Raw genomic sequence first — 11,788 nt, forward strand, 5'->3', positions numbered from 1 at the left:
GGACCTGTCAGCATCACCACTTGGAAGGCTGCGATTATCTCCTCACTGACCTCCATTTCTGCCCAAAAGTCAGAGTCACACCATCAAAGCCTCTATCGCTCCCCAGTGCTTGAAAAGAACACACCGCTCACCATAGCCCAGGTGGGTGACATAACCGCCACTCCCCCTAATCTGTCTGACCTCAATGCCCTTCACTTGCCCAGCTCGGTCTGACCTGGCCCGGCTGGCTGCGTGGGGGTGCCCCAAACACATCAAGCACAATCTTCTTCCTGGGCTTTTGCACATACTGTTCCCTTTTCTTGGAATTCTTTTTCCCGTAGACCTTCCTGGAGCCCAGATGACCCTTCTTCAGAGAGGCCTTCCCTGCCTAGCCAAGGTCAATTAGCAGCCCCACCCTCCCACTCTATGCCCCGACCTTGGCTTATCTACTCTCCAGTCTTTATCATTCACCCATGTGATGGTATATACTTACTTGCCTGCTGATTCCCGCATGAGTACAGAAGCTCCATGAGCACAGGAGTTTTGTCCCTTTGATTCTCTGCCATATCTTCCTGCCTGCTACAGCCTAGGTGCTCAAAAGAAGTTTATGGAATGAATGCAGGTGTCCAGAGGGGAACCATAAGCTATCCATCAGGGAATTGCAAGGGTTACATGACCTCAATCACGCAAGGGACTAGAACAGGGCTTGGCACACACCATGTAATAAACAACAGCGTTTATTATCATCATAGTTATTAAATCTGTTGGGCAGGTTTTTGAGCTAGAGCTCAGTTTGACTGCCACCTTTGCTTTGTCCAGGCTGGGCTGGGGCCTAGGCAAGTGACTCGATTCCGCTCATCCTTCAGTGTTCCATCTGTTGAATAGGTCAAAATTACCTGAACCTGGTAGGATAAGACTGAAGGTCAGTAATGGGAGATGCCCACATGCTCAGGCCTCCACAAACCCTAGTGATCACTATGGCTGTTACTCTGTGGGTGTCTTTTACACCTTCCTGCTTCCTCTTCCCACGAGGGAAAGCTGGTAGCCAGGGGTCTTTTCAGGACACTATGGCCAACCTGGACTCTACTTTGCTGAGTTGAGAGGCTCTGAGAGGGGCACCACAGCCACAAGGTACAGATGAGCCAGCATGGACACTTCCGCCTCTGGGATTCCTCATTTCTTGGCCTCCGTTTCCAGGCCACTACCAGCCCATTTTCTGAGGCCTGGAGCAGCTTCCTTCTCCCAGCAAATGTGTGTCCACTTCCTGGAAAGGGAAGGCGAGTCTCAGCTAAGGTCTGAAGGATAGAGGCCATGGGTCAGTCCCAGACAGAGGCATAACCCCCTAAAGGGCCTGGGGACGCTTCCTTCTTTCTTGAGCTTCACGAGGGATCCCAAAGCCCACTTCCCAAGTGAAGAAACTGAGGCCCGCGTCAAGACTGAGGCCTGGCCAAGGTCAGGGGTCACAAATCTGAGGACCAAGCGAACAAGTTGTCAAGGTCGCACTGATTTGATTGGTCTTGGAAACTCCACAACATCAAACACAGGTCACAGGTCATTCCCAACCAAAATGGCGCCTCGAGGAAAAACGTAGACCTACTCTCAGCACCCACACCACGGCCTGAGGACGGTGAGCTAGCAGTCCCTCCGGGCATACCTCATTTGCATATACAAAACCAACGAATTTCGTTGGCTGTGAGCGACTTGCACTGACTAAGCAGGCTCCCATTGGTCGTTTTGGTACTCCTTCCGCCTTCTCCGGCCAGGATTGGCCCTGCGAGTCTCAGGACGACATCCCACGATTGTGCATTCCTATTGGCCACAGCACCTTCCATCATCCGTTTAAATCCTCCAAGTCCCGCCTCTCCTCGCCCGACCCGGCTTCCCGGGCGACCGTTAAGTACCGTGCGCGATTTCCTGAGCGTGAGGGGGCGCGCGCGTACCCAGGTCGTGGCGGCGTCTCATTCAAACGGACCAATCAGCGGTTGCGTCGCCTCTCGTGTTTTCCCCCGCCCCACCTCTCTGTCCCTTCCCAGCCCTTCCATACTCTGGGGTTCCCTAGTCTGACCCCGGCACTGCCCCACTGGCCGGTCCGCCGCACGCCCCCTCCTCAACTTCACCTTCTGTTCGAAGCTTGCGGAAAAGGGGCGAGCGCGTCGAACGCTGAGGACCGTGCGTGCTGACGTCACGGGTCGAGGTGCGGCGCTCCGTGCCGTAAGGGGGCGTGGTCTGTGGGCGGATATAAAAGGGTGGCGGTGCGCGCGCGACCGGCTCAGTGCGGCCGGGCACCTGAGACGGGTCAAGCTTTTGGTGGTGTACGCGGCGGGCGTCGGAGGCAGCAGGGAGCGGAGTGGGGCCGCCGGGGCCTCGTCAGGGCCGTAGCGCCAACAGTTGGGCCCCCCGCCCCGGCCGGCGGCCCGGAGAGCGCAGGAAGGGGGCCGGGGGGACCCGCCCCCGGCCGGCCTCAGTCATGGTGAGCGCAGTAGCTAGACAAGGGAGGGGCAATGGGGGGAGGCCCCCCGGAGAAAGAGGCGGGGTCTCAGGAGCTTCTCGCGGGCGGCCTAGCGTGTTGCAGGGCTCGACGAGGGATCCTGGGCCGAGGATGGGCCCACGGGCCTTCCTACAGGCGGGGTAGGAGCTCGGGCGGCCTGCAGGTTCTTTGGAGGGGAAGGCCTGGTTGAGCCCCGGGGGTAGGGGTTTGGTCCGGGCTTTGTGGCCAGTTTATGGGTGTTTTGGGAGCAAGGACGCTCGGCCTCCATTTCCAGGCCCGAACTAGGATTTCCAAGATTGTTTTACCCAGATTATGTGGGGAAAGGAAGCAGAGCAGGCCTTGGTCTTACTCGGAATCATTGGGGGCCCATGCGGGTTTACCAGCAGACTTTGGGGGCTTCTGGAGAGAGTAGAGTCATCCGTAAGCTCCCTCGTAGTCCCTGTCCCATTTCTAGTGAGCAATCAGCCTGGTACCGCCGCCTGAAGCATCCCAAATAGGAGTCTGCCAGTTCTGGCGTGATTGAGTCTGGGAATGCAGGGTCAAGACTAGGGTGGTAACAGCATCCTAGAACCTGCAGGGCGTCCCGGTTTTGCAGGCCATTCACCCCCTTCTTTCTCGTGCCCAGAACTCCAACGTGGAGAACTTGCCCCCTCACATTATCCGCCTGGTATACAAGGAAGTGACAACGCTGACCACAGACCCGCCTGATGGCATCAAGGTCTTTCCCAATGAGGAGGACCTCACCGACCTGCAGGTCACCATCGAGGGCCCTGGTGAGTGTGGGAATGGAAGAGAGAGGGGCGCACTTCCTAGATTGTTTGTCATCTTTAGGACAAGAACAGGAAGCTCTAGTTAGGAGCTTGAAGTCTGCCAGCTGCTGGCGACATAGTGGTAGAGAGGTCAAATACATTTCTTACTTGAGAGGTGCTTAGTCCGCAAGGCAGGACACCACAAATGACAAATAATTGTGTTTCTTTGTTCCATAAATGTTGTAAGAAAATCCTGGTCTCTGGGGCAAGGCTGTTCAGACACAGGGCCCCTTCGGCCTGTAGGGGTTAGGTGAGGGTGGGTGGGAGTAGCATGACAGGCTGGAGGGAAGGCCTAGCTAGTGACCTCAGACTCCATCCTGCCGTCAGTGTCAGAGACTCCTGGGCCATGGCAGAGGACATGCGAGAGGCAGCCCTGGAGGAGATGATGTTGGTGTAGCTGAGTGAGTGCACATGGCTGGCTGCTTCTCGGCGCAGTGATTTAGCAGATGCACCATGTTTCTGTCGTTGATTTTTTTACAAAGTTAGCCAAGGCGTTAAGAGTGTGGCGAAGGATATGGTCAGGAGTGGGGACAGTGGGGCCGGGCCCAGGAAGATGTGCTGAGGTGAATCCTGGGTTGGGGGCAGGGGAAGAAAATCTGGAAGAGCCCTGAGGCAGGTGCTGTGGGAACTTTGCAGGAACAGAGAAGGTGAGGGGCTGGGGAAGCTTTTAGGAAGTGAGTCTTTGAGGGCTATAGGCCTCCCTGTAAGAAGTTGGGAACAGAAGCTGTTGGCATGTTTAAAGCTGGTGTGACTGGTCCCTGCAGAGTTGCCTTTGACTTCAGGGGACTGGAAGCCATCGACCACTACTGGCACCAGGTGAAGTGGTTCAGCTGAACTAGGAGGTAGGGTCAGGACTGGACCCTGAGGTCTTCTGCCGCGGCTCCTAATGGGTCAGCTGTGAGGACTGGGCATGAGGAACAGGCATGGGTCCGGGCTGGCTCCTACGGCTTTTTGGTCTGGTGAAGTGGGTGGACAGGAGAACTGTTGATTGAGACAGGGAAGACCATGAAGTTGACAGAACTGTCCCATCATTTGCCCACAAAACTTCCAAGCAGATGTCTTTCCAGGAAGACAAGTGGGTGCGAGGGTCTGCCTCTTAGAAAGAGTGTATGACAGGGGCTTTCACATGGGAGAGAAGAGGCACCCAGGGATGGGTAGAGACCAGGATTTGGTGGCAGCACAAGTGGGGTCCAGGGGCGGGGTGCCTGTGGCCCCTGGGGACCGAGCCCCATCCTGTGCTCCAGAATCCCCAGTCTGGAGGAAGCAGCAGAGCCTCCCACCCTGACTGTGAAGACAGGGTTCTGGGATTTGTGCGGTGCCTGGGAGTGCCGAACCTCCTGACCCAGTGCCCCTACACTCCAGAGGGGACCCCATACGCCGGAGGCCTGTTCCGTATGAAACTCCTGCTGGGGAAGGACTTTCCCGCCTCCCCACCCAAGGGCTACTTCCTGACTAAGATCTTCCATCCAAATGTGGGAGCCAATGGTGAGATCTGCGTCAATGTGCTCAAGAGGGACTGGACGGCTGAGCTGGGCATCCGGCATGTGCTGCTGGTAAGTTCTGGCGTGGGCCCAGGCCTGGACACCGAGTCATTTCTGAGCCCCAGTGCATTGTTTCTTTAAAATCAACTCTGAAGTAGTTGGGGGCTTTCGTGTGAAAATCCAAGTTCCCAGTTTTTCTGGAAAATTCTCGAGTTGGCAGTGCTGGCCGTAGGAAAGCAAGTATGGTTGTACAGGTTGTTCAATACCAAGGGCACCTTTGTTTTAAACAAGTGATGGGTTAAGTTAGTAGGGCACTTTCTAACAGGTCAAACCAAGCATCTGGTGACAGACCTTCACCGTCTTCCCCTCAGGTTGTAAAACTCACTGTTCTAAAGTGTACAGTTCATTGGTTTTTTTTAATTGTCACAAAGTCTGGCAGTCATTTTCCTGTAATTCCAGAACATTTTCATAAGCAGTTGTTTCCTAACCAGGGCTAATTTTGCCCCTCTCTGGGACTTTTTGCATTACCAGAAGACATCTAGCAGGGGAAGCCAGGGATGCCACTGCACACCTGCAGGGCAGGGATGAGCCCAGTGGAGACCATCTAGGTGACACTGGTGCTCCAAGGTCCCCACTGGGCATTTAAAGCATTTAGGTCAACATCTGTCTCCCCACTTCTTGAAGCTCAAGTTTTTCTTGAAAACTGAGTTTCCGATGAGCCCCTGGGGCAAATGGTAAGAGATGGGGAGCCAAGATTACCTGCAGGGCACTGGGGAGGCTCAAGCTCCAAGGTAAACAGACCCCAACCTTTCTCTCCTCATCCTGGAGTATCAGCGGTAGCTGCCAGGTAATACCAGAAACAAACTTACAGAATAATTCCAAGTGTCCCCAGGGGCCATGCTGTGTCAGACTTGGCCATCGGGGAGCTATAGGAAAGGCCTCTGGTTGTGGGGCACGGTGGTCATAATTGGGGTAGGATCCTGGGTCCCCAATCATCAGTGATGTCTTCTGGACCAGGTGCCATGTGTTACAGCAGCCCTTGCTTCCCTTTACAGGCCAGAGCAGTCACATCACCTGCTCAAGGCCGGGCACATTCTGGGACATTCTGAGTTCCCCTTCAGAATAAAAGTAGAAGATAGAGGACAAGCCCCTTTACATTCTCGGTGCCATTCTCTCGATCATGGGCCAGCCCTGCTGGAGTCTGCTCTCTACTTGGGATTCCCATTAAAGTCAGTGGAGGCTCGGGGCTTGTGCACTTCGCTATAGTTTTGTGGAAAGAGCCTTGAGATCCAGCAGGCCCTAGTGTGGGCTCCTAAACTGCGCCCCTCACCTCCTGAGTGATCCTGGGAAAGTCCCTTTCTTCCTCAGTTCAGGCCTCAATCATTGGGCCAGTGATGAGCAAAGATGAGAAAGGAATGTACCCATGAGCTGGGTCCAGTCTAGGGTAACAGCGTTGAGAAAGGGAATAGCCATAGGGTTGGATATGGGAGGCTTGTGAGGCCATGGCTTGCTGGCCTCTGACCCTGTGCCCATTCCCCACAGACCATCAAGTGCCTGCTGATCCACCCCAACCCTGAGTCTGCCCTCAACGAGGAGGCAGGCCGCCTGCTCCTGGAAAACTATGAGGAGTATGCAGCCCGTGCCCGCCTGCTCACAGAGATCCACGGGGGTGCCAGTGGGCCCAGTGGTGGGAGGGCTGAGGCCAGCCGGGCTTTGGCCAGTGTGGCTGCGGCCTCCTCCACCGACCCCATGGCCCTTGGGGGCCCAGGAGGGGCTGAGGGGCCCATGGCCAAAAAGCATGCAGGTGAGCGTGACAAGAAGCTGGCGGCCAAGAAGAAGACGGACAAGAAGCGGGCTCTGCGACGGCTGTAGGGGTTCTTCCCTCCCCACCCAACCCTCAACTGTCTCTAAGTTATTTAAGTTATGGCTGGGGTGGGGGAGGGCATGGGGCACTGGGACGTGGATTTGTTTTTCTAAATAAAGTTGGAAAAGCAGCTGCTGTGTCTCTTAGATTCCCCAGGGCCAGCCTGTTGGGGAGGTAGGCTCAAAGCAGGTGGTATCCTGCTCTCAAGTCCACACACAGGCTATAGCACTAGGGCCCTCAGCTCAGTAGACCTCCTGGTTGAGCTCTGGGGTCAAAGTTCCCATCTGAAACAGGCTGAGGGGAGGGGTTCTGGGGCCTGCTCCAAATAGCCCAGCCAGGAGAAGGTGTGAGGGGGCTTTCTCCTCCTCAGATGAGCTTTGTCTATCTTCACTGGGATGAGTTTCTGTCCCCTCAAGACACCAGATCCTGTCTTAAGATTTGTCCTGGGTGACCAAACATTATTCCCATGTGTGTTTCTGCAAAATGAGTCACCAATCCCAGGCCCAATAAGACACCTGTCCCCCAGTTTCAGTGATGAGAAGTTCCAGTGTGGCAAGCTGGTCACTTGGCTAGGTTTCATGCTGAAGTTGAGATTTCCACTAGCCATATTCCTTTTTGGACCCTCTTAAAAGGTCATGATGGATTTCAGTTCTTGGGCACATAGGGACAGTCCTTACCTAGGAGCTGTGGGGGTTCTACCCCCTTGGTCACACATGTCTGACTTCAGAGCCCAGGCCTTTGAAGAGATCAGCTGATGAGATGGAGGCTACCTGGATGCTCTTATTATTCAAGGGGTGGGGACAGAGTAGCTTAGAGTGGTCCATCCTGTCCTGTTTCTTTGTCCTGCAGACGGAGGACTGGCAGTCATACCCCTTGGGCTCTGTGGAGGCTCAGGGCTTTTAGGGCTACAAAGTGAGGGGGTGATGGTGGGAATGGGAAGCAGTGGGTCTTGGAGAAACAAGGGAAGGCAGAAACAGGACCAGAGAAGGCAGGCTGGCTTTGCCTCAGTTTATCATTCATTAGCAATTTTGTTGCCCTGTGCTGGACCCCCAGGACAGTGTCAAAAATGATCATAAACAAAGTGAAAGAACAATATGTGTCTGTACAAAGACTTATATGTGGATCTTCACAGTTGTGTCCTTCTGTAGTGGGCAAAAGCTGGAAGTGACTCAAATGTTCAACAGATGAATGAGTAAAGACATTGTGAGTGTTCATACAATGAAATGCTACTCAGCAAAATATTGATACACAAAACACGGATGAAACTCAAAAGTGTTACGTGCTGAGTTAAGCCATAGAAGTATAAATATTCCATTTATATGAAATCCTAGAACAGGTGAAATTAATCACTTAATGGCTGAAAGCAGATCGTTGGTGGTATGAGATCAGGGAGGATAAAATGCATGGGCATGGGGAGGTTTTGGGGTGATGAGCACATTCCAGATATTGATTACGATGATGGTCATACCAGCGCGTAAGTCTGTCAAAACAAATGATGTACCTAAAATAGGTGTATTTTGCTTTGTGTAAAGTATATTTCAAGCTGATTTAATTTTTTAAAATGAATAGAGTGAAATATGAGCCAGTGGGACAAGATATTTATATTTGTAAGTCACATAACCCAAAAGGACTAATCCAAACATATAAAGAGCTACAAATCAATAAGACAGCACACACAAAAAAAGTGGGCACAAGCACTTGATCAAACACTTCACAAAACAGGAAATATCCAAGTACATGAAAAGGCACTCATCCTCACTAGTAATTAAAAAAATGCAATGTAAGTCAAATTTGAAACCACTACACTTGCATGCAACTGGCAACAGTTACTGCATAGGCTCCTGGTGGTACAGCTGAAAACACTCAGCATTCTTGCATCTATACCACAGGCTTTAAACAACCCTCGTCCTAACTGCAAACAGTATAAACATACTTGGGTATTCAAGAACCAACACAACAAAATCAGCGGGCACTGCTTCCAGCAGTGTGGGATGGTGTAGGACAATCATAAACGTCATGACTGGCCAAACAAGTCACAAAAGAAACTGATAGTTTGAGTGCCTTCCTACTTCATTTCCAAAAGGGCAGAGATGAGTGTTGTTGCTAAGCAGATATCCCTACCTAGTAATGATATAGGACATCACTTGTAAAATTCTTAATCTTTTTAGTAAACCTAGGTAAGTCTTTTCTTTCCTCCTTTCTTTGGGAAAAGGGCCCTCTCCCTCAAATCCAATAATTGCCCAGAAAGTGGTGACTCAAGTTCTCTGGCTATTGATAAGCATCATCAGTCTGTTATTAGCAGAAATGGCTTTAGGCCAGACAGGGCCCTTAGAATTGAGAGTGGGGGTGGGGGGGACTTTTAGGCCAAAGTCCTCTTTATTCTTTAAGAAATATATTAACCAAGCCTGTTTTCCTTTACTCACTTAATAGGCAAATCAATAATAGAAAATTAATAGATCTATAATTTAAATAATGAGTTCATATCTTCCTTTCTTTGTCTAGGGCTGAGGCAGCACTTCAGCAGGTAACCCAAGACCCCATCCTGGCTCAGGCAGAAAGGGAAAGAGTTCCATGAAACCCCAATGAGCAGGAACTATGACCCTTCCCAGCAGGACATAGATACAGAAGAGAACTCTCGTCCTTCAATATCCATACTAATAATTAGGGGGTTCATGGCTCTTAGAAAAGAGTGAGGAAGGAAAGTTAGGGGGTTTCGGGTCTGCCTGCAAAGGCACTGAGGTCATCCTATTCTAGAAGGGGTCCGCCCTAGTCCACCCATAAGTAAGCAAGCCAGAAGGCATTTGGGGGCTAAAAGTAACTCAGAGAAACAAGTGAGCAGAAAATTGAGTACTAGTTTCAACCAGTCACTTGCACCTGCACAATAAAGACCCCAATAACCCTCAGTTTACCTGAGCCTTATTATACCATCATTCTACCATGATGCATTTGCCCAAAGTTCATTGATAGCATTATAACAGACTGAGTTCTGGGAATAAAAATGCCTAGAAAGCAAATGATGAATCACTGAGTCCTGTCAATCTTAGTTGTCAATCAAGAAGCCCACACCTCTAAGATAAGTAACCACCCACAGGATAAAAATCCCAAAGGCTTTGTTACTAGGCCTTGCCCAGGCCCACTTCCATGTCTGGAAGTGTACTATAGCTCCTAATAAAGCTTTTCTTTTCTGCTCAATTCTTTGTTCGAGACATCAAGAACCTGGACAATGTGCCAGGAGGGGAACCCCACTCTCTGGTAACAGTAAAACTGTAAAAGTATGGAGGTTGTTTCCACAAAGCTTGGGACCTCTGATCACTTCCAACCAGCAGCACGAGAGGGCTTCTGAGGGGCATTGTCTTGCTTCTTTACTTGGGTGCTTATTACATGGTGCTTCCTTTATAGTTATGAAGTGTATAAATATTTTATGCACCCTTCCGTGTGTCTACTGCATTTCAGAATTTTGAACACATGGAGCAGCTCATTATGTACAGATATTGCCCAATTTCTAAAATGTTAAGTGAAACAAAAAACATGCAAATTGTGTATATGCTACTACTTTTTAAATTTTTAATTTTTTTTTTAAACAAAGGATGCATGTGTATATCATTGCATATGTATTTAATGCCTCTGGAAAGTCACCTTAGCACATGCATATATTGTCTCAAGGAAGGAGAGCCTGGAATACCCTGTAGATGTTACCTATTCGAAAAGCAAAGATTTTAATTTTAAAGATAAAAGTTTCCACACACAGTTCTCTCAGATCTGTTTCCCCAACACCCAGTTCTTTCAGTCAGGGACATCCAGTGTTACCAGGTTCTTGTGTTTTTCTGGAGACATTCTACCCAAATGTGAGCAAATGTAAACATTCTTCTAAGCCCACCCCCTTTAACATATTGGCAATGTCCTGTACACAGCATGCAGCACCTTGCTTTTTCAACTTAACAGCAAGTCTTGAAAGTGTGTCCCTTTTGGCACTCATAGCCCTTCTCTTTCACTTGGAGGGAATTGGAGGGGACGGGAGCTGCAATGGAGTCCTGAGCAGACGTTAAAGTCACATGGACTTAGTGCCTACAAGATGCCGCTCTATCTGGGGTGAGAACAGGCCCAAGTGGGGCACAGATGGAGGCTACTGTAAGGATCCAGGCAAGACAAAGTGTTTGTCAGGACGTAGTCAGGGTCGTATCCGTTAACTGAAGAACGTTGGAGGGGTGAGGGGTGGAGGTCAAGAGCTCTTCTAGGGAATGCCACTGCCTGGCTGCCTCTGACATTTCCATCTCTCCCGGGGTTCCCCCCTGCCACACCCCAGCTGGAAACCTGAGGCCCTTAGACCTTGGCCAGAGCTGTAGAGTGGGAACAAGGAATGGGGTCCTCATCTCTGCACAGGGTCCCCGGGGTGACAGGGACCAGGGTCCTACTTGATGCTAGATCCTTGGGCCCTGGCACAGTGGCTGGGATGTAGCGGGTACACAGGAAACTGTCAGGAGCCATGATGTGACTTTCCCCCAATCTGCCTGTCTACATCTGTACAGCGGGCATGACACCTGCTTCATGGGGTATCGGCACCTGGATAAGAAATGGCCAATCCACAGGTGTATTTATGTATATGTGCATATGTACACACACATGCACATGACACACACAGAATCGTTAAGACAAGGTCCAGCCTCTCCCGGTGTTTGTTCTCCACACTCTGGCAGAGCTGGTGGTAGACCAGCTCAGTGTGATAAACACAACACATGCAGGTAAGGGATGAGGGGGAGCAGGAAAACCAGGAGAAACTTTTTTAGACAGTGATCAGACAGCTCTGACACCTTGAACAAGCCAGCCCTGAGGAGATGTGAATGTCAGAAACAGCCAGGCAGTGGCCCACTCGCCAAGAGTTGTGGGCCTGGGCAATGGGGCAAGGTCTTCTGCAGTGTGACCAAGAAGCAAATGAAAGCTGACAGCTGGAGAGAATAATCACTCCTAGTCTAGCAGAGGTAAAGAGGGGTGACCAGGTCCTTAACCAAGACAGGTTAACGACATGGCTGGTGGCTGGTGGGAAATCTGGGGCTGCCACCTCTGCTGGGTGGCTTGTGTGGGTTTCAGTGTCCCTTTTAAGGAGAGGGACAGCACTCCTGAACTGTAAGGATTCAAGAGCTTTATCGCCTATTTCAGACAAATAGAAATG

General features: G+C 51.1%; 1 protein-coding gene and 1 long non-coding RNA gene across 2 annotated transcripts; one reads left to right on the plus strand and one right to left on the minus strand.

Annotated features, from left to right (window-relative positions):
- Nucleotides 1-659: 659 nt before the first annotated feature.
- Nucleotides 660-2,173, minus strand: LOC118611438. The gene is made up of 2 exons (XR_004954416.1): nt 1,634-2,173; nt 660-1,243 (listed from the first exon to the last, which is right to left on the minus strand). It is a non-coding gene; the product is annotated as an uncharacterized LOC118611438 (long non-coding RNA).
- A 26-nt stretch (nt 2,174-2,199) lies between these two features.
- On the plus strand, nt 2,200-6,751 carry UBE2S (ubiquitin conjugating enzyme E2 S). The gene is made up of 4 exons (XM_016154229.2): nt 2,200-2,449; nt 3,093-3,240; nt 4,639-4,829; nt 6,300-6,751. The coding sequence occupies exons 1-4, from the start codon at nt 2,447-2,449 to the stop codon at nt 6,627-6,629; spliced, it is 672 nt and encodes a 223-aa protein (XP_016009715.1). The 5' UTR covers nt 2,200-2,446; the 3' UTR covers nt 6,630-6,751.
- Nucleotides 6,752-11,788: the final 5,037 nt, after the last annotated feature.

This window comes from Rousettus aegyptiacus, unplaced genomic scaffold (assembly GCF_014176215.1).
Source record: "Rousettus aegyptiacus isolate mRouAeg1 unplaced genomic scaffold, mRouAeg1.p scaffold_m13_p_14, whole genome shotgun sequence".
Classification (NCBI taxonomy): Eukaryota; Metazoa; Chordata; class Mammalia; order Chiroptera; family Pteropodidae; genus Rousettus; species Rousettus aegyptiacus.

Coding starts and splice junctions, on each gene's coding strand:
- UBE2S (XM_016154229.2), top strand. Junction 3,241..4,638: donor GGTCACCATCGAGGGCCCTG/GTGAGTGTGGGA, acceptor CCTACACTCCAG/AGGGGACCCCATACGCCGGA. Junction 4,830..6,299: donor GCATCCGGCATGTGCTGCTG/GTAAGTTCTGGC, acceptor CATTCCCCACAG/ACCATCAAGTGCCTGCTGAT.